At 43.1% G+C, this 25,873-nt stretch overlaps 2 protein-coding genes and 1 non-coding gene across 5 annotated transcripts in view; 1 reads left to right on the forward strand and 2 right to left on the reverse strand.

Moving 5' to 3' along the window:
• LOC119740793 (N-terminal kinase-like protein) overlaps positions 1-14,833 on the forward strand; it is a 47,171-nt gene extending 32,338 nt beyond the window's left edge. Inside the window, exons 9-17 of the mRNA XM_038216219.1 lie at positions 167-280; positions 2,121-2,276; positions 2,678-2,942; positions 3,692-3,850; positions 5,176-5,351; positions 7,358-7,933; positions 9,889-10,047; positions 11,016-11,190; positions 11,797-14,833. Of these exons, the coding sequence (XP_038072147.1) occupies positions 167-280; positions 2,121-2,276; positions 2,678-2,942; positions 3,692-3,850; positions 5,176-5,351; positions 7,358-7,933; positions 9,889-10,047; positions 11,016-11,190; positions 11,797-11,930 (1,914 nt within the window). The 3' untranslated portion in view covers positions 11,931-14,833. The remainder of the gene's footprint in view (positions 1-166; positions 281-2,120; positions 2,277-2,677; positions 2,943-3,691; positions 3,851-5,175; positions 5,352-7,357; positions 7,934-9,888; positions 10,048-11,015; positions 11,191-11,796) is intronic.
• On the reverse strand, positions 8,243-8,316 carry Trnai-aau. The gene has a single exon. It is a non-coding gene; the product is annotated as a tRNA-Ile (tRNA).
• Positions 14,834-15,495: 662 nt separating the features above from the next.
• Positions 15,496-25,157, reverse strand: LOC119741012. Of its 3 annotated transcripts, none has more exons than XM_038216571.1 (4): positions 25,023-25,157; positions 17,993-18,186; positions 17,163-17,295; positions 15,496-16,355 (listed from the first exon to the last, which is right to left on the reverse strand). In XM_038216571.1, the coding sequence occupies exons 2-4, from the start codon at positions 18,161-18,163 to the stop codon at positions 16,270-16,272; spliced, it is 390 nt and encodes a 129-aa protein (XP_038072499.1). In that variant the 5' UTR covers positions 18,164-18,186; positions 25,023-25,157; the 3' UTR covers positions 15,496-16,269. The 3 variants fall into 3 exon arrangements, with proteins under 3 accessions (XP_038072499.1, XP_038072500.1, XP_038072501.1); XM_038216572.1 differs by having other exon boundaries at positions 24,999-25,157; XM_038216573.1 differs by lacking the exon at positions 25,023-25,157 and adding an exon at positions 18,415-18,477.
• Positions 25,158-25,873: the final 716 nt, after the last annotated feature.

Raw genomic sequence — 25,873 nt, forward strand, 5'->3', positions numbered from 1 at the left:
CACTGGAGGCGAGTCGAGGCAATCTTGACATCTTAACCCGTCAGCCTGGCCTGTGTATAAAATCAGCCAGTGCGTGTTATCGTGTCCTCCAAGGCGAAATGGTTAAAAGACTTAATCACTCAAATTCAAATCATGCTACTGTCTTTGATTTGTTTTTAAATTGTAGATGGAGTATTTTGTGGAGCATCTACAACCACCGGTGGTGAACGACCAGATATTCCCACATATCTGTCATGGCTTCAGCGATACCAACCCAGTTATTAGAGAGCACACAGTCAAGGTAAACACTAGCTGTCTCGCAGTGACACAGAAACATCAGTTTTTGTTATGTCATGGTGTTGGATTGCGAAATTTCATTGGTTGAGAACTGCTCACATGACGTACTACAGAAGTTTATGTGTGACGACATGATGGAGTTCGCAGAGTACATCACGTGTTTTGTCCCAGGTACCTTAACTTTCCTTGTTCTCAAAGACTTTTGAAAATTGTTGTCCCTGCTGCCTCGTACAGCAAAGTTTAAATAGACCCTGGGGACAAGGTAGGTGATGGTACCAGGGGTTTGTTTATGGTGTAAATTGAGGACACACATGTGAAACTTCCTTGTGTAATTGAGGACGGGAGTCAAATTGAGGACGTCCTTGATTAGGAAAGGCTGTTCTGCATTTTATCAAAGACTGAAGCATTGGACTGTTTGATTAATATGCCCAGGGGTGTGGACACAAGTACACCTCTCCACAGTGCATGTTCCAGCCACGCGCATCCAATATGTGTGCATGTGCGTCCAACATGTGTGCATGTGCGTCCAACATGTGTGCGTGTGCGTCTAACATGTGTGCGTGTGCGTCTAACATGTGTGCATGTGCGTCCAACATGTGTGCATGTGCGTCCAACATGTGTGCATGTGCGTCCAACATGTGTGCGTGTGCGTCCAACATGTGTGCATGTGCGTCCAACATGTGTGCATGTGCGTCCAACATGTGTGCGTGTGCGTCCAACATGTGTGTGTGTGCGTCTAACATGTGTGCATGTGCGTCCAACATGTGTGCATGTGCGTCCAACATATGTGCGTGTGCATCCAACATGTGTGCGTGTGCGTCCAACATGTGTGCGTGTGCGTCCAACATGTGTGCGTGTGCGTCCAACATGTGTGCGTGTGCGTCCAACATGTGTGCATGTGCGTCCAACATGTGTGCATGTGCGTCCAACATGTGTGCATGTGCGTCCAACATGTGTGCATGTGCGTCCAACATGTGTGCATGTGCGTCCAACATGTGTGTATGTGCGTCCAACATGTGTGCATGTGCGTCCAACATGTGTGCATGTGCGTCCAACATGTGTGCATGTGCGTCCAACATGTGTGCATGTGCGTCCAACATGTGTGCATGTGCGTCCAACATGCGTGCCGCTGACATGCGTGCCGACATGCGTGCCCTGGCCTACACCGCGTTATGGGGAAGTTTTTTATTGTTAGGCAAATTAGGACCGAGTTATGGGGACTTTCTGCTGTCCCCACAGCATTTTCGGTCCCCTCAAATACCTCGTACAGACGAGTGTATGTCCCTGCAACTACGGAACAAGACTGTGTGTGCATGCCAGACTTGTGCACACACGCGTTGGACGTTAATCACGACCATGATTGGTCAAAACCATCTTGAATCCTAACCCCTACCAGAAGCAGCACAGTGCATCAGGCGGAAAAGTCTGGTGCACTTTGATGCATTCAGCTACCAACACCAGTGCATGAATGGCCAGCTCTGAAACAATAGAGAGCTAGTCCCATTGAACAATGCCACAGTTGTATCCTGCTGCATTCGGTGACCACAGACTCTGAGGCAGTGTGGCCTTGGGACTTTTGACATGATGGATCTTGCTACACTGGGCAGGCTTGTCATTTGGACAAGTGTTGCATGTTGCTGCATTCGGCAGGGTTTCTAGCCAAAAAATCCCGGAGGGTTAGGGTTAATTAATGGATCAGTCTGTCAGTCTTGCACACAAACGCAAACTTGGGCAGACGTGTTGTATCGCTCCTACAGAGCTCTCAGTGGTGGTGAAAAATCATCTGCTACGATCAAGCCCAGAGTCCATACACACCACCTTATCATTTCTCGTTTTCATGACAGGCGATGCTCTTGCTGGCCTCCAAACTGAATGACAAGAACCTGAACGGGGAACTACTCAAGCACTTTGCCAAGACGCAGGCCAAGGATGAGCAAGGAGGGATTCGAACCAACACCACCATCTGCCTGGGCAAGATTGCCTGTTACCTCAACCCAGCGGTGAGCAATTATCCATGTTATTTTGCCGGGGAGTGAAAATATATTTTACCATCGGACATTTTAGGGCCATTTACAATTAGTGACCTGTGCCCACGAAATGAGCATTTAGTCAGATTTTGCCATGAAGTCCTGCTTTCTAGTGCAGATGTTGTACCACTCGACAACCGAGCTTGCGGGATCGGTTGGCCGGTTCGAATCTGATGTACATGTAGCAGCGGGTACCACAATTAAACTATTCATAAGAAGTTAGGATGATGTAGATCAATATAAGGTTTTTTTGCCCTTCACCGATGTATAAACATTGTAAACTCAGTGTGTTACCTCCCGAGTGAAAGTTGGTTATATTTGTCCTTTTAATGACGTCTAACTGTCCAAACTTCATCCTTCTTTCGTTTAAGCAGACGAGGCAGAAGGTTCTATCCTCCGCCTTTGTGCGAGCCATGAAGGATCCTTTCCCACCTGCGCGCACGGCAGGCATCATGTCCATGCTGGCGACCAAAAACTACTACTCCATCCGCGACACGGCGTTCAAAGTGCTTCCTGTGCTCTGCACCCTGACCGTTGACCCGGACAAGGGGGTCCGGGACCAGACATTCAAGGCCATTGGTGTGTTCCTGCAGCGGCTCCAGACTGTTTCGGACAATCCTGAGAAAGCTGCTGAGATGGGTAAGCAGTCTATTTTTGCTTTGTTTTGTATATTTTGGAGTCATTTTTTTATTTTTATTTTATCCTTTTTTTTGGGGGGGGGGGAGTTTTTGATAAAAAAAAGGGCACAAATGTTGAGGACCCCTACTGCGGCACATCCACTTACGTGGCGCACTTTGATTTTTCACCACTAGTGCCTTCCTAGAGCAAAGGTTTTTCCTCACAGCTATTGAAATTTCGTCAAGCTCTATACATTCCCGTTCATAAACCTTGAGTTAAACCTATCCTTTACGAAGTTAAGAGAGGTAGTTCTCTTTGGTTTGATTTTCCGATTTTATTTTGAAATGTGCATTGAACCTATAAAATTCAACCCAAAATCAGAAATAATTTTCTGAGAAAGCGCTAGTGGATCTGTGATTGGAGATAAGAAGGGTTTATAAGAACTTGTCAATTTAAAAAAAAAATCTGTAATGTTCACTTGGGAATTTCTGAGATTTGTTCAAGTTCGCCATGTTAGGGAACACTCGGCGATTTGGTGCCCAATTTCCGGATGCCAGTGATTTTGCATTTTTGACTAAATGTCATGTGCGTTCAGCAACAAGAATTAAAGGCTATAGTACCAGTATTTAACTGAAAATGAAATTGAAGATTGTCAACAAGGAGGTTTGTTAACACTGTGTGAGGAAAATCAGGGAAAATGTCAAATGCGCCACGTAACGGGAGTCTATGCATGAGGGGTAATATTTTCAAACACCTCTCATATTTGACAGAGGCTGAAGTGAACGCGGCCGCCAGCACGGCTCAGGGTGCCAGCTCCAGTTGGACTGGCTGGGCCGTCACCTCCCTCACATCAAGGTTCTACCGGCCGGGGGCCACGGCCAACCAGACGGGAGCTAAGGCTGGAGGTCCATCCACCACAGCACCAACAGGTGGGGAGATTTGCAGAGTGAAGTTCTGGCAGCTGATTAGATGAAATTATGTGTAAATTACGCATGAATAGTATTCAAGCTACAAATGTGTGGCATAGCTACACAGTGTATGTGCGATTACAAAACTTGGTGTGACTGCGCAATGTTGTAAAATGTTTTAGATATCTTAAACAAGTAAAATTGCACATTTTACGATAGCTTTATTTGTATAGCATTGGGTGGCAAGTTTCAAAATTCCCTCAGAGGTTAAATGACATTTCATTACCTTAACCCGAACCTCACCTAAAGCTACAAAATACTACTCAGTAGTAACCTGTAGTATACATTTCTTTCCATACAAGTGTGCACAACACATGTAGTATTCTGTAGTATTTGGTCCTTAACCCCCAAAGAGCCCTCAGGACGTGAGGGTTAAAAAAAAAAAAAAGCTGTGAATTATTTCTTATATTAGCCTTTCAAATAGGGCTGTTCCAAAATATATTCAAAAATTTGATTAACCACCGAATATTTGAATAGCTTTTAAACGGTTGGAGTATTCGAAAACCCCAAAATTACGCATGTACTCACAAGACTGTGATGTTATGTTATCGTAAAGTTTGGTGCTTTATTGTCGAGTGCCACTTTTTTGTCGACGGTAACTTTTTTTGCAGCGGTTCAATGTTCCCATCCTTTTAGCAGGTTTTAAATCCTTGACAGTTATAAAATCCTTACTGCACAACACTCCCTTATTGATCGCTGCGTGCAAAAGTTAACTGGCGCGCTCTGCGTGCAACTTTTGATCGGCAGAGCGCGGAGCTGCAGGTGGCACTTTCGAATATCAGAATATTCGGTCAAATGCAGTTTCAAGTAATCTTATACTAAATTATTCAGAAATGAACAGCCCTACTTTCAAATTTGCACAGTGGCAGGCTTTAGGACAATAAACCAGTTCGGTATCTCGATAAAGTAGTCCAAGTCAAAGGTCATTCGGGATAAAATCACTTACGTGATGATACGCGATGTTACGCGGACGATCATTCTGCTTGTAATTAACACGCGAGCGTCGTGCGCCTGTCTCCAGGCACGTTCATGCGCCTTCGATGAGGGTTCAATTGTCCCAAATGACCCGTGCTTATTATGGTTAGTTATTAACGCCTTCCATTTTCAATTTCAAATCTCTACCTTTTGCCAACCGTAAATGACTGCATAATTTTATTTGTGTGAGTAGACATGTATGTTTATTGATTATATTTTAATTTGAGTTAGGTATCCTGACATGGAAACCCCAACTTTTTTTTAAAATAGACCAATATCAACTCCCCTCCAAATGATTCCATATTTTTTAGCTGCAGCACAAAAGCCTCCAGTGACAGCAGCAAAAGCAGCCGATCCTGTCAAACCCCACGACACAAGGCAGGACGCGGAAGAAGCTGCCCGGGACTCGGCGTCCGACTACGAGGACACAGGGGGTGAGGGAGGGGGTGACGGATGGGATGAGAATGAAGAGTGGGGGGACATTGACGTGAGTTGACATTCCTTGTAACAGTTTGTTTTTCCACCTCTTGAAACTGCTTTTAAGCAATTTAAATGGAATAGACGCATCCACTTAGCCCGGCCCCGTGACGTGTTGACCAATCACAACCATAATTCAAGTTGGTATATACTTGCCTTTTGGGTGTTGCACCTTGAAAAATAGATTTCAAATTGAATTGATAATTTTCCAGCATTACATTAATAATGACCTTTTCAATGAGACATCGAACGTAAAAATTGGCCCATGATGTACAACCAATTTATTAATTTCAAATTTTGAATTAGGAGCGGGACGCTCCTAAATCATTTCTGAAGCCAGCGGGCCCTAGTTACGCATGCCCTTTTGTGACAGTACAGTTTATGAATAACAATGAAAACCACACATGTACGTCCATGTACAGAATAACTGTTCATACACATAATGTACACGTACACCTACATTATGTGTATACACGGTATGCAGTGCAACCATGTAAAACAAGACTCAACCACAGGTTTTGCAATCCTGTGAAAGGAAAAGACACACAAGTAGCAGAGATTCTGATAGGACTTAGGATCTGTGGTGCAGCCAGGCACGTAGTCTACCATGATAGCGGAGCAGTGTCTCGGACCGGCTGCAATCATCCTGTAGCACCAGGCGAAAAAAAACGTTTGATTCTTCAATAACATACTTGCATTACATGGCTACGTTTCTAGATATGAATATTTGTAACATGTTGCTCAAAACTTTCTGAAGTGGAGTGCACTGTGTAAAACCACTTTTTAAAACTGTATAAAGGCCTACAAGTGCAAACAAGCAAATATATTTGTTACTGGCCATTATGTTCCTTTAAAATTCGTTTGGAAAAGAAATTTGACATTTTGAAAAAAGCATACATATACCAGCTTTAATGTCCGTCATGCGTGCACAAATGTCTTACATGCATGCAGTCGAATGACGTGCGCATCCAGAACATGCAGTATGGCATTGGTAAATTTAAAGGCACACGAGCTGTTGCCGACTTGCACAGTTGGCAGAGCTTATTGGCTTGTTCTATTGCATGACTTTCAGCCTTGCATTTGCTTACATTTGTTTAACCCTACAGTAGAATTACTATACCACAAAAAAAAACACTTCATAATTTGCCTTGAGAATGGTCCTCATTGTTACTGCATGGGCATTAAGTACCAAACGGATCAGCAACCACAGACTCCAAGCTTATCTATTAAAATACAAATGTGACCAATTTGCATCTTTAGATGCACTCTATGTGGCGGTTAGTGGTTTGTCCAGTGACTGGCACAAATAAGTACAGTTTAAAGGTGCTATTTTTGCAGCATTTGCTGAAATATGGTGTAGTATACATTTGAACCCATGAGTAAAGGGTGAGTAAAAAAAAATGAAACCTAATTGTCGGGACTATTGTTTAATTGAAGTTCTGCATGTAACACTTTCAAAATCTAGGATAAGAAAGCCCCATTCATAAGCTTTCTCTTAGTACAGGAATCATTTGAATCACTCATGTACTTTTCAAGTTACGGAATTTTTAACACAACCACCGTTTTAAGGTTCTGTCCACGGATCACAAAAGAAGTGTGCGTTCTTTCAGCAAAACGAAAACAATTTACACACATTGCTATGTGATTTGTTTTCGTTTTGCTGAAGAACACTGATTTTTTGGTGATCCGTGGACAGAACCTTAAAACGGTGGTTGTGTTAAAAATTCCGTAACTTGAAAAGTACATGAGTAATTTGAATGATTCTTATGAATTGGGCTTTCATATCCTAGATTTTGAAAATGCTACATGCAGAATTTCAATAAAACAATGGTCCCAACATTTGGATTTCGTTTTTTTTTACTCACTCTGTTTTGCCTTTAACCACCTCCGATGCAGCTTTGGATTGTGTTGGAGTTCAATACAGCACTGCCCAAAGTAGCTGAATTACTACAAATACCTAAAAACCTATTGCTTTTAATCAAATCTGTTCACATCCTTTGACTCTGTCGGTTTCAGAGTTTCTCGACGTCCTCCTCCAAAACTGCTGCCTCTCGAGATTCTTACCAGGATCCGTCCTCCACGAGAGCAGAGACCCAGGAACTTGGCTGGGACACGGGAAGCTGGGGCGACAGTGACGACGTTGCAGACCCACCACAGCGACCACCGGGAGCTAGTAAAAAGCACGGCCAGGCCAAACCAGGCCAATCCAGGACGGGCGGCGGCATGAAGCTGGCTGCCAAGAAGCAGACCAGTCCCTCGTTTGATGATTGGGGTGTGATGGAGGACGATGAATGGGGGTCAATCAACAGTTCCTCCTCAGTTTCCTCCAAGCCTGTTAGAACGTCCGCCAATCCTAGGACAACGAAGAGCTCTCCGAAGAAAGACAAGTCACATCTCAGAACTGAGCCCGCCGCGGGTGGGTGGGATGACGGGGACTGGGGGACGATGGACGGGGGAGGGGCGAAGATGGATGCGAAGGAGGAACAAGGCGGGGCCATGGAGGGGTGGGGAGGAGCCACAGAGGAGTGGGGAGGGGATGATGACTGGGGTTCCTTGGAGGACTCTACGCCGGCTCCAGCATCCAGATTACAGGTTTGTGTTTTAACCTTATATCTTTACTCGGATGTGGAAGTCCAAGTATAAGTGCAAACAAATGTACCTATGATTTTTTTTGGACAGTGATGGATTTTGGTAGATAAAGGAAGTGTTGTGACCTAAATTCTCAGTGCTGATAAAAAATATTTGAGAGAGCGCACTGCCAATTTTGTGATTACAGAATAAGGAACAATTGAAAAGTTTGAATTGTTCCTCATTTTGAACACTGCCTTTGGGCGCTAAGCATGTACGTACCTAATGTATTTGTGAACAGAAACAGATTGTTGAAAAGTTGAACAAAGAATTTGACTGGAGCGGGGCTTGAACCTGCAACCTCCGGATAATTGTTCCGTTGCTCTTACCAACTGAGCTATCCAGCCCTATGTTGGTGGTTCCCCAATTAGTCAATATCTTTGTTTAAGGGGCGCTAGTCGAAAGCCATAAACCAGTATGCAACCATGCAACCATGAAAAAAGATTGTGTGAAATCACACAGACCAGCATTTCCATGCAGAAATGCCTGAAATAAAATTTTGAATTGAAATATAAAATCGCCTGGGGAAACAAACTTGCCTTTTGAACTAAAGTTGGTTAGGCAATTGCGAGAGGATTTTTTTCAAAGTGCTTTCACACACATCAAACTTTTTGTTGAAAATGGGCTTGTGGTTTTAAAATATCTCTTTTTGGGATTCCAAAAGAAATAGAGGTACCAAGAGAGTGAGCCCCATTGTGTTAGCCGACCAATCAGAGACTGGCCTGCCACCTGTATAAATCTGTGCTGCGACTATCGCCTTCCCTTGACTAAAGCTCAGCCCTAGAGAGCGTCTTGGCCAATCAATGTCGCATAGGGAGAGCAGAGGCCAATCATGGCCCAGCACTCTCTGCCCAGTGTCCGGGGACTTTCCCCCAAGCTTTCAGAGAGAAAGAAACCTTCTCAGTGTGTTGCTTGGTATACAGGTCTTCCTGGTCCCTCTTGATGAGGAAAGTAAGAACAGTTGCTATTTAAATGCCTCAACTTAGACAATTTTACTATCACAGCTTGGTAGAAATTTTTTCAAGTTATTAAATTCAGTGCATGATATGGATGGAAACCAGATCAGTTTATTGAGAGGAAAATTCTGGTTTGGAAAATATATAATTTGTTGTGTTCTGCCTGAACACCCAGACAGACAGGCATGCTAAATGATTTGTGCATAAATTATGTAAATTTATGTAAATCAGTGCATGCAGAATCCCAAGGTTCATAGATGTTTATCTGATAGCAATTCAGATTCATAGATGAGAAAATACTGGGACATGAAAATGGACACAATACAGTACAATTAGTGTCAACAGTTTGTGTGAAACCATGATGTTTATACAGAAAACATTTGCATATTATGAATATTCAATTTGTAGGCTTTACCATACGATGTATAATGTCATTCAGCCATTTGCACTTCATTATTTGAAGTTATCTGCTGTGAAAATGTCTCCAGGTGCTGTGACATTTCTTGGTGACCTTCAGAGTCTGATGTAAAAGCTCTGCTTGAACAACAGGAAAGAAACACACTGGCATTTGTTTGGGCAATTAAGTCTGATTAAAAACAAAAAATCCTATTTTTAGCTGCGGGATAGCAGCCCAACAAATCATCACGTCTCACCATTAGTTAGTAACAAATGTTGACATTGTCTAGTGCTCCTGTGTATTTTGACCGATTTCAACCAAACTTTGTCAAAAGTATCAGTAGCCCAGCCCCAACATGTCACATGACCAAACTGGGGTCAAAGGTCATCATGGGGTCACTGGGATAAAAAACACTGCCATTTATTTGGCCTATTTAAATGCAACCAGTTTTAAATAAGGAAAAGCATACTGAATGAAATTGCCGACGTGGTAGCAACCATCACTTTTAGACAGTTTTTGCCCTTTTATAAAAAGTTTGTCGTTCTTTTTGTCTTTTGTGTATATAGGCTGATAACAAACCCCAAGGGGCCAAGACCACGCCTGCTCCCCCAGGGTGGGGAGACAGTCTAGACTTTGCCAAGGACACCAGCCATGCCCCAGCCAGTAGCTACAATTGGGGAGATGAACCAGACACTGGCGACTTCTTCAGCAGTGCCTTAAAAAAGGTACTTGATTTTTTCCCCCTTTTCTTTTTCCTTCCAGAGATATCTTGTGTTCACAAGTACCAAGTATTGACTATTATTATTATTATTATTATTGGTTTATTTCAAATTGAACTTGTAGCCAATGGCTGAATTGCATCAATTTTTACAATTGCTTTTGACTTCAAACTATTCATGTTTCCTATGATGCACAAGTGCCCCCTCTATGGTGACATTGACACCATCTCATCTTCAGTTTCTGATTCTTTTCTTATTTATCATATTAAACAAGAATTTAAAAGGCTTTCTTTTACAAGAATCATTCAAATCACTCATGTACTTTGAATTTTGAACACAAACAGCGTTTTACAGTTCTGTCCACGGATCACAAAAAAAGTTAAGTGTTGTTCAGCAAAACGAAAACAATTCACATAGGGATGCATGTGAATTGTTTTCGTCTTGCTGAAGAACACTTACCTTTTTTTGTGATCCGTGGACAGAACTGAACAACGGTGTTTGCTTATATTTCTGATGCGTATTAATTGTTTTGACGTTCATTGAGAATTATTATTGCCAATCTGTTCTCCCATTTTTTGCATTATGCTTATTATCATATTCATTGTAATCATGTTTTTGGACGGTAAGATCATCACATTTGAAATCGTAAAATATCATGTTTTATTTCTCGATCCAACACCCTGACAAATTGCTTCAGTTTGCGTAATCTAGACACCACAATGTGCCCCCGCCAAAGAAATTGTCTCCTGTTGTTAAAAAGGCATCCGACTATTCTAAATCTTTTTATATCCAAGTTTTTTGGATATTATGATCCAGGACTGGGGTGAGAGAGCAGCTGGTGGTAGCGTACTGCTGGACGCCAATGGCACGAGGTTAAGCCCCTTCCAGATTTGAAATGAACATTTGCCCGCTCCCCCCTCCCCAAATACATGCATAATACGATATGTATCATTAGATACGTCTTTACCTTACAGCCTTCAACTCAGAAACCAAAGTCCACCGCATCAGCCGCACATTCCAAGAAGCCAGCGATGGCGGCCAGGAAGGGCCAGGCGTCGTCACAGCCTGCGACTGTCTCATCAGGCTGGGAGGGGGACGATGGATGGGGCGAGACTGGCGATGACTGGGGGTCTTTTGGAAATGACTCGGGTGAGTTCTTCCTTATGTCTTTTTTTTTTTTAGTGAAAAGGGGATATTTTGGGTTGGGATGCCTTCACTATGTCACATCAAGCTACACATGGGAGGATGCATGCAAAGTTTTAAGAAACTGCTCATACGCATTTCTCGACAGCAAACAAGACCTATAAATGAAGATTTTAATGGGGTCTCCCCGATGTTCCCCAATAGACCTTTATCGTGCTGCCACCATTTCAGTCACGTTCCCTGTATCCAATAACAGTACTGAATGATAATGTTTTTGTGCAAAAAGGAACCAGACTATTTTTCCTTCCAGCCTCGCTTTGGTTACGTTGATTTGAATGGGAACAAAATCAAGATAGACGCAACATGATAATGGTCTATACCTATGTTCCCCAATACCTACATGTATGTTCCCCAAAATCATTAGGGTTAAGGTTAGGGTTAGGGTTAGATGGTTAGGGTTAGGGTAAGGGTTGGGGAGCATAGATATTGGGGAACATAGGTATTAGGGAACATAGGTATGCACCCGATTTTGATCAGTATCAAGTAGTTGACCGATCCTCCAAATTGGAAAAATCTTTTAAATGTTTTCTTTTGTTCTCGTCTGGTTTCCAGGCATGAGTAAAGCAGAGGAAGCCAAGAGGAAACGAGAGGAGAAGAGGTTGCAACGGGAGAGAGAAATGAAGGAGAAAAGAGCCGCCAAGAAACCGGGCATGGGAGCCATGAGACTAGGGGCCAAGAAGGAGTAGAATGAACGTGCACAAATCATGTTAGGCATTCGTTGTGAAGTATAAAGTTCTTGGGGAGAAGGCGAACAATGTGCAATTTTCAGAGCAAATTTCTTATCATGAACACATCGACTTTTGTTTGGCACAATCAATTTAATCTCTTTGCTCCAGACACAGTTTTTTATATTATGTTCCCTTTATAAAAGCATATAGGATAATTTGCATTTATCCAAAAAGTAGCCTACCAAATTATCATCAAAAAGTTTACTTGGATTAAAGATCATTTTGGAACTAAACACCCCCACCCCGTGAAATTATTCCGTCCGGCTTGTAGTTTAAGAAATCCAGAAATGTACGTAATTTCCTATGATCAGTCAATTGACGGGTGTAATATCCAACGAGCTGAATCTTCAACAGCTTAAGTTTTGAACAGTCTTTGGATTTTGAGTGGTGGCATTTTTGGAAATGAACAAAATGCATGAAAAGCAAATGATCTTATATGCCTTTAAGCCAACTTGTCCCTCCCTTTTAAGCGCAGCCCAGCTGCCTCAAAGATAGAGAGGGCACTATTGACATATTGAATCAAATCCACTCTTAGGAATTTAGGCGCCGAGACCCGAGACACTGCATTCCTTTCAGGCTACATGTACATTTGAGGTGAGGTATGGCCAGAATTTCTCAGATTCAAGTCTTTCAAAACTCTGAATAAGCCAACATTGCTGCCACCACAAAAAACCCACCACTCCCTTCCCCTAACCCTCCTCCCCCCTCCCTCAATCCCAGTAGTCAATCCCCTCTGTTCTCACCCCATGTATTGCTAGCATTCTGCCATTATTGAAGTACAAAAGGAGTGCACTGCATTGACAACAAATGTTACAGAAATCAGCGACTTTAAAACAAATTTAATATTAGGTTTAAATTAAATAAATAAGGGGGTTTGTGGTTAGAATTTTCTCTGCGAAATGTGTTTCCAACTGGTCAGCATGAAAGTTTTCTTAGAGTCCATGTTTTTTTTAATATCGTTGTCGTAAAGCCGCCTTTTCATATGTGCGTTTTTAGTCCGTTTGTGTGTCCGTTGCGTATTCGGGCCTATAGGTAATAATGGGCATAAATACGCAACGGACAAAAAATGGACTAAAACGCGCATATGGAAAGGCGGCTTAATCCTGCAAGTAAGTTAACAGGCCCGCTTGGCAACACACATCACTTGTAACATTTATACGTGCTTTAATTTGTATCTTTTTTTGTATCAAGTCACTTGATTGATTTTGACTGCTGGGATAGCTGTGTTGAATTTGACAGCCAGACAGGGGAAGGGCTAATGCAGAAAGACTTTTCACTGGACGTCTTTTCATGCATGTGGCCTACTCGATGCAGATTTAGCCAATTATTGGCACGACGGGGTAATCCCATTTCAAAGTTATGGGCCAAGGCGAGACTTCAGCAAGACAGTCAGTTAGTTTGTGAGACAGTCAGATACACAGACGACATAAAAGGCTCGAACTAGCAAAACAAAATAATAGAAATTGATGTGTACGCCTGAAAATTATCCATATTTTGGGAAGCTGCTCCCTGTGCTATTTTACAGAATCAAAATGAGATTATTCATTTTAATTATTATTTCTTTTATTACTAATGATTGTTTATTTCAATTCTTTGTGTTTAGCGAGCTGAAATATCAGCCGATGTATCTACTCAAATGACAGTGCATTTTTAATTGTGTCAATTAAGACATTAATTTACTTGGCAAATAGTTTTCAAGTTTGAATTAAATCAGTTGTACATCTCATTTTTAGGTAGTTTCTTTAAAAGCTTTTAAAACAAAAATTCATTCTAAATGGAAAAAAAAATGAATGAAACTACATGTATCAACACTTAAGCAGTTTACCGCATGTCAATGTAAAGGTCTTGTTTTAAAGGGACACTGCGTCTTGGAATACGCCCAATTGGACAACAAAACACGTTTTGAACGAACTGTTAATCGGAAAGAACATTTAAAAGTAGGATATAAACATCCACACAACTATCCTATAAGCTATAAACTTGGCGCTTTTGTAGTATTCTTGTGTTATTCGTGCGAGAACAACTGTTGGGGTCCACTTTTGCGACCCAAAAAAGTCGGGCTGTCGTGCTAGTTGTGATTCCAGCCGTAAGGGTTCACCTTTTGCAGACGTGTAAAAAATCACATTTTGTGCATTTGTGATTGGTCACCGCAGTTAGTGAGCACGGTGCTGTGTACGTATGTAATACTAGACACACACAACATGTATCGTACATTGTATGAAAATGACAGGAAACACGTATCATACGCCGTCGTGTCCGATGTAAACAATCAGGTTTTTTTCCGTCTTTTCTCGGGAACGGGTAGGTTTGTTTCCTTTCAACCAGATAATTGAAATAGGATAAGTAAACAATCCAAAACATGAAATTTTCGTTGATTTCAGGACGCAGTGCCCCTTTAATGAATATGCTTCTAACGAACTTTCATTTTGAAAGTTTCCGACGTCAGTTGCATTTTACAAAAAAGTAACATGTATCTGAAAGTAAAAAAGCAGACACACAAACAAAGACCGAATGTTTCTGTGCATGGAAACAAGCATACAAATCATGAAAGGCTTTTTTCATGCAATAATAATAATAATAATAATAATAATAATATGCTTATACAGTATAGCGCTTTATACCAACGGTCTCAAAGTGCTTTACAATTATTGTAACCAAGTTGTAATTATTTCACAAAATTTAATATTTATAACTGAACAGGAATGAAAATGAAAAGTACTCACTAGAAATAGTTCTTTTATTAAAATAAGTTAACACTAAACTTGTTTTCGATGTACATGAATTGTAAAACAGGCAATGTACAGTAATCCATTTATTTTTAACTCGAAGGTCTTCAATAAAATATGAGTCTTGATATGATGCTTCAGTTTTATGTCAGGTCGTGTTGTCATGGAAGTAAACTGTCAACGTAAGTGACCATTTTTAATATGATGGCCTTCTAATGCTTTTTAGTTGTACACTTGAGAATGAATACTATCCAGAAGACGAAGTTGGTTAAAAGATAGTAATGGCACTAAACTCCCTGTGAAATTATTCTTTCTGGCATGCTGTCATTTTGAAGAAAACAATATAAGGAGGTCATTTCTAAGGATGAGTCAAGTGACGCATTTTTGGAAATTTCCTTAGCAGTTGGTTTGTAATTGGGTGAATCTGTGAATGGGTGCGCTCAAGCGTTGACAGGATACACACGCATGGGCAGTTGCTATAATTCGTCTGTTCAGTGTGTGGCATCGCATAGTTGCAATCGGCTGAATGAGAACGTGTCCCTGACACTGATTTCGGGTGCAATTCAAAACATGACTCAGTAACTTTTGAATTGAAACCCAGATCCTAGAATGTTTTCTCAGAAGGTACATCATTCACAGAGTTAAAATTTCATCAGGTTAGTTATTAAGCACCCGTCTTTAGATTTTGAGCATTTTTGTTGTTTCAAACGAAAAAATATACACAAATGACAAATGATCTACTCAGCACGCCTCCCTGAAAAAAAAAAATGGATCCACCCTGCTAGCCCCCCAAAAAATATTGGTTCTACAACCACGCCTGAGAGGGACGTCATTTGTTTTTTTCCCCAAGCAGGAGCCAAAAATATCGAAAGAGGGCGCTCTCTCTGAGTTATGAGTATTCATAGAATGTCCTGGGCTTTTGAGAATTAATTATAAGGAATAAGGGTGTTTAAATCACAAGACGTTTAAATCACAAGACGTTCTCACAAGAGGTAAAGCCTATGTTGAGATTGTGTTGTCGAGAACAAGGCATTAGATATGCACGGAATGGACCAATCAGAAGCTGGAAAATCCGTTCCGCTTGGGAAAAAAATTAGCAGCAGGGAGTGGAACACACCACATGCCCGTACCAGTTTGTGTGAGTTTGTTTCTGCATTCAATAGGGGACGTTGAACAATAGAAGACAATAGGGTCCCCCAATTCCCGAGAGGTCCCCAATTTGGATTCGTGTACAAAACATATGGGAGGTCTTCCTAAAAAGTTTAAGAGTACAAACAAAAGAGGGACAATAGGGTGTCCCCGATTGCAGGCAAATTACACACTTGTGTGTGTATGTAGCGAAGTGTGCACGTCTTATTTTATTCTAAATGTGCGCAAACCTATAGCGTATTCGCCTGAGCGTCAGCACAATGAGCAATACGTTCAACTGTCGCTCCTAGTGGTCTCCCCATACTCTCCCTTTGTAACTGTTGAGGGGGTACTTGTGCACAGAGTCCATGGTCTGCCAAATGAGGGCGGCGACAAGTTTGCAATTCAGCATTTCCAGGTACTGTTGGGCTGAAGCTGTGACTTCAGTCATAGTCCTTCAACTTTGACATGACCTGCGCGACCTCTGACTGCAGCTTGGCCTTCTGGTATTGAAGCTTCATCAGGATATCTATCACTCACAAAAACAAGAAATGAAATTTGCTTCACATTTCCAGTGAAGCATGGACAGATCTTTAAACATATTATTTACTCTCCCACTATTTTTTGGATAGAATTCTTTTCATTTCTTTTTTGCATCGGGGAGATGTAAATTCAACACTGAATTTCGTCCTTCATTGACAAGAAAAAAACAATTTGAATTTACATCTCTCAACTCCAAAAAATTCCATTATTTATGTAGTGAGTTTTTGCATTACCCGCTGATACATCAGATTCGAACCAGCCGGCCGACCCAGCAAGCTCGGTGGTCGAGTGGTAAGACGTCTGCACTAGTAAGCAGGTCGTTGGTTCGAATCCCACCCAAGTCAGCTGGTCAATTTTGTTCTCGCTAGCCCTCGGACAACACCGAGTATAGAGTGTTCATGAAATTATGTCAGTGAAGGGCAAACTAATATATTGAATTGTTAACTCTGCCGTGCCTTACACAATGCATTTGAATAAAGAATAGTGATGATGTCATTGTTCAGAAGAAGAAAATGCATTTACAGTATTAACCATAACCTTCCCAAATCCATCAAAATCCATTCCCCCATTTTGGGGACTTTGGTAGGCAAGCCCCGAGTACCATGTCCATTAAAATCCACCTATAGTAGTGGTGGTCTTGTGGTGGATTTCAGCGGATTGGGTCCTGAAGCAGGATGTGAATCAGAGTCCAACAACAGTTTGGGTGTTGCGTTACAATAATGGTGTTGTATTTTGCAAGAGTGAGGAAGGTTCCGAGTAAATCACTGAAGGGTTGGGGTTAAAGCTCACATACCGTCGAGTATATCCGGGTTTTCTGCAACCTCGCTGCAGAGTGCTGCGGCCTGCACTTCTGGCCTGGCTCGCTGTGTACCATCACTCCGCGGACAACTACCCCACTTTTCAGCTAAGCATTCCCTCTTTACTTCCTTCACGTAAGAGAGTCAAGACAAAAAGCGGATGGGGTTAACCAACTTGGCCCCAGGTGATGTTTGCCAGTTGATGTTATTTATTTTATACTTCAGTTCATATTTCTTGAGGATCAATTAAGGGATTGAAAGTGACACCACTCTATGACTTGTACTAGCACACATGCACTCTTTAAAGGGGTCAAAACAATAATGTCATAAAAATTCAGGACCACTTTATCAGCGAAAAAAAATCCGGAAAGATTTTTCTTTCATACCTGTACCCCCACCATAGCCAGTTCAGGAACAGAAAAGTCTGAGAAACACAAGCCAATTTCTGGTTCGTATTTCATTAAACTTTACTTTAATACATGAAACTTGAAAAATGATGTTGTGCCATCTGTTGAGATAGTTCTGATCAAGGAAACAATTTTGTTTTCCAAGATTTTTCCACTCCAGACCTTTTATGGCGTGGGTACAATAATAAAATCTTTCCAAGAAAAACACTGCCCCCAGCTCCCCCCCCCCAAAAAAAAAACCTCATGTGCCAGTAAGCATGCAACCACAAAAGGTTGCTGACAATAATGGTTTATAACTTGTCACAATTGTTTGGTGCATTTCTGTCAACATGCAGATTACAAGTTCAAGGAAATTTTGACCAAGAAAGTCAATGATGTAATTATGGGGGTAAAAAAACAAAAACACAAAATCAACATACCTCTGCCAAGACATGAACGTCTTGCGTCAGTTTCTTGACATTTGACTGTCTGAGAGTCAGTTCAGACTGCAATTCGGCCTGTCGTAGCATCTCTTTGTTGTAATCCTCAATGCAGCCTTCGTCGGATGGAGTGACGGACTTGGATGCCATCTCGGACATGGTGGAGTTCATTTATGAATTCATATTTACAGCACCTACGTAAAGATTTGATTATATTTGATTAATTCATCATAATTCTAATAATGAGCATTTTAATTAAAGGACTTTACAAGACAAACGTGATGAATGGCGGAATCTGGCAGAAAGCCGAAGCTTGTACTCTGACCAAAGACAGAGCAGTGTTGGCCAACTGGGCGCTGAAGTTTGATGACGAACATTTGATGCTCTACTGCTGCACTAACTATGAGGCTTATGTCACTCACATCACGGCTGCGGTAGAATGGCAGCCGAAGTTGGCCGACCAAGTCGTCAGGTGTGCGCTTCAGCGCCCAGCAAGTTTGACTGGTGCGCGCTGTGCATGGTAATCGACCGCACATTGCCATTCCTTTGTACACAAAACCCCTACGAGACCTCTGGCCAGCGATCACAACTTGATCGGCTGTCAGTATTACATGCCTCATTTTTCACTGCAACTGTATAGGCTCAATCTTCATCGTGGACCGTTATTTTCTTCAAGGACCTGTGTAGTGGTTATGCCCGACAAGGTTTGGGCGAGTCCCAAGGGGAATTAGTGTGCCACGGGGACAAAATGGCACATTTTGGAATTCAATTTTAAGAGATGCTAATCCTTGATAACAATTTCCTCCAGCCCTATAGGACAACCCAATGATAAAACATAGGGCTGAGGTAACTCCAGCTAGGGCTATTCCAGAGATAGAAGGGGGAAAGGATGTAGTATCCAGACGACACTTCAGCGGCCACTGATGCTGTAGCGGGATATTCCATGTCACTACATGTCGTGTTGAGTTCACCATAGATTGAGAGGTGCATTGTGGGTCACCAATTTATAGATGCTTCTTGGTAGCATAAAATGGCACGACAGTAGAGCGCGTAATGAATATGCATGACTATGACGTCACTAGAAGCTCATGAGTAATATATCACGCACGGTACTGATAGATATACATGTAGATGCACACTGTATGTGACAAGTCTACTTTCGCGCCGCCACCCTCTAGTGTCGTCCCACTTACCGATGATATCACATTTAACATGTCCTCTTTCTCTACTGTCGCACCGCCACCCTCTAGTGTCGCCCCACTTACCGATGTTATCACATTTAACAAGTCCTCTTTCTACTGTCGCGCCGCCACCCTCTAGTGTCTCCCACTTACCGATGATATCACATTTAACAAGTCCTCTTTCTACTGTCGCACCGCCACCCTCTAGTGTCGTCCCACTTACCGATGTTATCACATTTAACAAGTCCTCTTTCTACTGTCGCGCCGCCACCCTCTAGTGTCTCCCACTTACCGATGATATCACATTTAACAAGTCCTCTTTCTACTGTCGCACCGCCACCCTCTAGTGTCGTCCCACTTACCGATGTTATCACATTTAACAAGTCCTCTTTCTACTGTCGCGCCGCCACCCTCTAGTGTCGCCCCACTTACCGATGTTATCACATTTAACAAGTCCTCTTTCTACTGTCGCGCCGCCACCCTCTAGTGTCTCCCACTTACCGATGTTATCACATTTAACAAGTCCTCTTTCTACTGTCGCACCGCCACCCTCTAGTGTCGTCCCACTTACCGATGTTATCACATTTAACAAGTCCTCTTTCTACTGTCGCACCGCCACCCTCTAGTGTCGCCCCACTTACCGATGATATCACATTTAACAAGTCCTCTTTCTACTTTCGCGCCGCCACCCTCTAGTGTCGTCCCACTTACCGATGATATCACATTTAACATGTCCTCTTTCTCTACTGTCGCACCGCCACCCTCTAGTGTCGCCCCACTTACCGATGTTATCACATTTAACAAGTCCTCTTTCTACTGTCGCACCGCCACCCTCTAGTGTCGCCCCACTTACCGATGATATCACATTTAACAAGTCCTCTTTCTACTGTCGCACCGCCACCCTCTAGTGTCGTCCCACTTACCGATGTTATCACATTTAACAAGTCCTCTTTCTACTGTCGTGCCGCCACCCTCTAGTGTCGCCCCACTTACCGATGTTATCACATTTAACAAGTCCTCTTTCTACTGTCGCACCGCCACCCTCTAGTGTCGCCCCACTTACCGATGATATCACATTTAACAAGTCCTCTTTCTACTGTCGCACCGCCACCCTCTAGTGTCGTCCCACTTACCGATGTTATCACATTTAACAAGTCCTCTTTCTACTGTCGCGCCGCCACCCTCTAGTGTCTCCCACTTACCGATGATATCACATTTAACATGTCCTCTTTCTCTACTGTCGCACCGCCACCCTCTAGTGTCGCCCCACTTACCGATGTTATCACATTTAACAAGTCCTCTTTCTACTGTCGCACCGCCACCCTCTAGTGTCGCCCCACTTACCGATGATATCACATTTAACAAGTCCTCTTTCTACTGTCGCACCGCCACCCTCTAGTGTCGTCCCACTTACCGATGTTATCACATTTAACAAGTCCTCTTTCTACTGTCGCACCGCCACCCTCTAGTGTCGCCCCACTTACCGATGTTATCACATTTAACAAGTCCTCTTTCTACTGTCGCACCGCCACCCTCTAGTGTCGCCCCACTTACCGATGTTATCACATTTAACAAGTCCTCTTTCTACTGTCGCGCCGCCACCCTCTAGTGTCGCCCCACTTACCGATGTTATCACATTTAACAAGTCCTCTTTCTACTGTCGCACCGCCACCCTCTAGTGTCGCCCCACTTACCGATGTTATCACATTTAACAAGTCCTCTTTCTACTGTCGCACCGCCACCCTCTAGTGTCGCCCCACTTACCGATGTTATCACATTTAACAAGTCCTCTTTCTACTGTCGCGCCGCCACCCTCTAGTGTCGCCCCACTTACCGATGTTATCACATTTAACAAGTCCTCTTTCTACTGTCGTGCCGCCACCCTCTAGTGTCGCCCCACTTACCGATGTTATCACATTTAACAAGTCCTCTTTCTACTTTCGCGCCGCCACCCTCTAGTGTCGTCCCACTTACCGATGTTATCACATTTAACAAGTCCTCTTTCTACTGTCGCGCCGCCACCCTCTAGTGTCTCCCACTTACCGATGATATCACAAGTCCTCTTTCTACTGTCGCGCCGCCACCCTCTAGTGTCTCCCACTTACCGATGATATCACAAGTCCTCTTTCTACTGTCGCGCCGCCACCCTCTAGTGTCTCCCACTTACCGATGTTATCACATTTAACAAGTCCTCTTTCTACTTTCGCGCCGCCACCCTCTAGTGTCGTCCCACTTACCGATGATATCACATTTAACATGTCCTCTTTCTCTACTGTCGCACCGCCACCCTCTAGTGTCGCCCCACTTACCGATGTTATCACATTTAACAAGTCCTCTTTCTACTGTCGCACCGCCACCCTCTAGTGTCGTCCCACTTACCGATGATATCACATTTAACATGTCCTCTTTCTCTACTGTCGCACCGCCACCCTCTAGTGTCGCCCCACTTACCGATGATATCACATTTAACAAGTCCTCTTTCTACTGTCGCACCGCCACCCTCTAGTGTCGCCCCACTTACCGATGTTATCACATTTAACAAGTCCTCTTTCTACTGTCGCACCGCCACCCTCTAGTGTCGCCCCACTTACCGATGTTATCACATTTAACAAGTCCTCTTTCTACTGTCGCACCGCCACCCTCTAGTGTCGCCCCACTTACCGATGTTATCACATTTAACAAGTCCTCTTTCTACTGTCGCACCGCCACCCTCTAGTGTCGTCCCACTTACCGATGTTATCACATTTAACAAGTCCTCTTTCTACTGTCGCACCGCCACCCTCTAGTGTCGCCCCACTTACCGATGTTATCACATTTAACAAGTCCTCTTTCTACTGTCGCGCCGCCACCCTCTAGTGTCTCCCACTTACCGATGATATCACATTTAACAAGTCCTCTTTCTACTGTCGTGCCGCCACCCTCTAGTGTCGCCCCACTTACCGATGTTATCACATTTAACAAGTCCTCTTTCTACTTTCGCGCCGCCACCCTCTAGTGTCGTCCCACTTACCGATGTTATCACATTTAACAAGTCCTCTTTCTACTGTCGCGCCGCCACCCTCTAGTGTCGCCCCACTTACCGATGTTATCACATTTAACAAGTCCTCTTTCTACTGTCGCACCGCCACCCTCTAGTGTCGCCCCACTTACCGATGATATCACATTTAACAAGTCCTCTTTCTACTGTCGCGCCGCCACCCTCTAGTGTCGTCCCACTTACCGATGTTATCACATTTAACAAGTCCTCTTTCTACTGTCGCACCGCCACCCTCTAGTGTCGCCCCACTTACCGATGTTATCACATTTAACAAGTCCTCTTTCTACTGTCGCACCGCCACCCTCTAGTGTCGCCCCACTTACCGATGTTATCACATTTAACAAGTCCCCTTTCTACTGTCGCACCGCCACCCTCTAGTGTCGCCCCACTTACCGATGTTATCACATTTAACAAGTCCTCTTTCTACTGTCGCACCGCCACCCTCTAGTGTCGCCCCACTTACCGATGTTATCACATTTAACAAGTCCTCTTTCTACTGTCGCACCGCCACCCTCTAGTGTCGCCCCACTTACCGATGTTATCACATTTAACAAGTCCCCTTTCTACTGTCGCACCGCCACCCTCTAGTGTCGCCCCACTTACCGATGTTATCACATTTAACAAGTCCTCTTTCTACTGTCGCGCCGCCACCCTCTAGTGTCGCCCCACTAACCGATGATATCACATTTAACAAGTCCTCTTTCTACTGTCGCGCCGCCACCCTCTAGTGTCGTCCCACTTACCGATGATATCACATTTAACAAGTCCTCTTTCTACTGTCGCGCCGCCACCCTCTAGTGTCGTCCCACTTATCGATGATATCACATTTAACAAGTCCTCTTTCTACTGTCGCACCGCCACCCTCTAGTGTCGCCCCACTAACCGATGTTATCACATTTAACAAGTCCTCTTTCTACTGTCGCGCCGCCACCCTCTAGTGTCGCCCCACTTACCGATGATATCACATTTAACAAGTCCTCTTTCTACTGTCGTGCCGCCACCCTCTAGTGTCGCCCCACTTACCGATGATATCACATTTAACAAGTCCTCTTTCTACTGTCGTGCCGCCACCCTCTAGTGTCGTCCCACCCACCGATGATCATCAAGTGGGGCGACACTAGAGGGTGGCGGCGCGACAGTAGAAAGAGGACTTGTTAAATGTGATATCATCGGTAAGTGGGGCGACACTAGAGGGTGGCGGCGCGACAGTAGAAAGAGGACTTGTTAAATGTGATATCATCGGTAAGTGGGACGACACTAGAGGGTGGCGGCACGACAGTAGAAAGAGGACTTGTTAAATGTGATATCATCGGTAAGTGGGACGACACTAGAGGGAGGCGGCGCGACAGTAGAAAGAGGACTTGTTAAATGTGATATCATCGGTAAGTGGGATGCAGCACATACAGTGTGCATCTACATGTATATCTATCAGTACCGTGCGTGATATATTACTCATGAGCTTCTAGTGACGTCATGCATATTCATTACGCGCTCTACTGTCGTGCCATTTTATGCTACCAAGCTTCTGTCTTGCCGTTGTACATAGTCATAAATAAACCAATCAAGATGTAATTGAGAGTCTGCAGTGAAGAATTAATCCCTTTCTCTCTTCCATCCGAACCTGGTAATGGTCTTCGGACTGTTACAATGCCATCAGCGGTTGTGTATCAAGTCTATGGAGAGTCAAGAATTTTTTTAAAGTATTTTTAAACAAAATTGGAAGTGTTTCTCAGTCCCGGACCCATGTCTTATCATCATTTTGGGGAAAAAAATGTTGCAACCTGACGCCACTTTTTTCTTCATACATGTATATCATCTCAATGAAGGTAATTCATTGCAAAACTGATGATAAGACATGAATCTGGGACTGAGAAACTTTTGCAATTTTGTTAAAGGGAAAATACAACATTTGCAAACATCAAAAAATAAAACTACCAAATCATTTTGAAAGACCTTGCTGGACTGTTAGTGAATGACAGTGTAAAGCATCCTGTAAAATCATGGCACCTGGTATACTGTCATTTTCAAGAAAAGTGGTATTTTTGTATCAATTTCCAACGCTGATCAGCCGACCAGCGTTGGAAAAAACTGGCTTTTTTTCAAATACTGGCCCCAATTGACCATCGCACTTGTTTGCAATCGATTACACACCTATGAACGGGTACAAGCCAGCTAGACTGGTTCCCTGACCTTACAATTCCCCAATGTACGTAAATTGCTCTGTTTCTTCTTAAATGGAGTCAGGGAACCAGACTACAGGAAAATGGTTGTTTTTCTTGGTTTTTATAGCATTTTTGAACCAAAAACCTCAAAAAAGTCAGTGTAACTATATTTGCTATAAATTTCCAACCCCCCAATTCCATCCATTTCTGAAAATTACAGCAAAAGCAAATGATGTATATTCCCTTTAAGAAATACTTTTAAAAAAATTGGACTCTCCATAGGCATAGACTTTGTACACAATCACGGAATTGGCGTCAGGTTGCAACATTTTTTCCCATTTTTGCAATGACTGATCTTTATTGAGATGATATATGAAGAAATAAGCAGCGTCAGGTTGCAACATTCTTTCCATACATCATCTCAATAAAGGTCAGTCATTGCAAAAATGTTGAAAAGACATGAATCTTTGACTGTTCTTATTCCTCCATGTGAGAAACATTTCCAAAAGAAATAGGCCTACTTAGGCTACTTGACTCTCCATAGTAGACTTTGTACACAACCGCTGAAGTGGCGTCTGTCTGGATATTACTACAGTTTTCACAATGACAGACCATTCCCATTTTACCTGGGAATTTAACATTATACAAACCATCATCGTCATTTCAGGACTATTCTTGCGTCAACACCGTTCCAAACATTCAGCAGACTTTATATTTATGCACACTCGCACTGCACTGGCGCTGGCCAAGTACCCACGTGCTCAACTGTTTTGTTTGCCTAGCGCCCTCTATAGACCAAACGGGACCAGGTGCTGTGGGGAGCCAAGATTAGATGTTCCCTAACCAACCAACCCCTCCCGTGCAATACCTTGTCCACCTAGATACTTAACAGGGTTTGAATCCTGGATTTGAGTCCCGGGTAAGGATTGATCATTAACCACACAATCACTGTCAGTAACTGTCCAGCAAAAATGACCGAAATGTGAAATAAACGACATAGCCGATTTCTACTGTCAATGAAAGAGAATAACTCATTTATTCAAACAATTACAAATGAGGATATAATTTGAGGGTTTTTTGTTTCAATACACTGAAATCAGATTTGTGCCCTCAAAAAGCAGTTTTGGAATAAAAAATGAAAAGATAATTAATACTCATGAGCCTCATGAGACTTATACTAACGAAGAACAATTTTTCCTTCCTTGGTGAACACTATCTACAGGTACACGGCACTGCAATGGGCACTCGCATGGCCCCGTCGATGGCTTGCCTCTTCATGGGTGACCTCGAAGAACGCATTTTTACCTCGGCCCCATGTCGCCCTTGGATCTGGTGGAGATATATTGATGATGTTTTCTTCATCTGGACCAGTGATGAGGACAGTCTCTTGACCTTCACTAACCACATCAATTCCTTCCACAGAACCATCAAATTCACATCGGAGTTCTCGGCTCACCAAACCCACTTTCTGGATGTCACCGTCCGCAAGCAAGGCAACTCA

This window comes from Patiria miniata, unplaced genomic scaffold (assembly GCF_015706575.1).
Source record: "Patiria miniata isolate m_02_andy unplaced genomic scaffold, ASM1570657v1 HiC_scaffold_5, whole genome shotgun sequence".
NCBI lineage: Eukaryota > Metazoa > Echinodermata > Asteroidea > Valvatida > Asterinidae > Patiria > Patiria miniata.

Excerpts from the sequence above, each read along its gene's own strand:
- LOC119741012 (XM_038216571.1), bottom strand. The coding sequence starts at position 18,163 with ATGAACTCCACCATGTCCGAGATGGCATCCAAGTCCGTCACTCCATCC. Across the intron at positions 17,296-17,992 it reads ACGTTCATGTCTTGGCAGAG|GAAGTAAAGAGGGAATGCTT; the intron begins GTATGTTGATTT and ends TCTTACGTGAAG. Across the intron at positions 16,356-17,162 it reads AAACCCGGATATACTCGACG|ATATCCTGATGAAGCTTCAA; the intron begins GTATGTGAGCTT and ends TGTGAGTGATAG.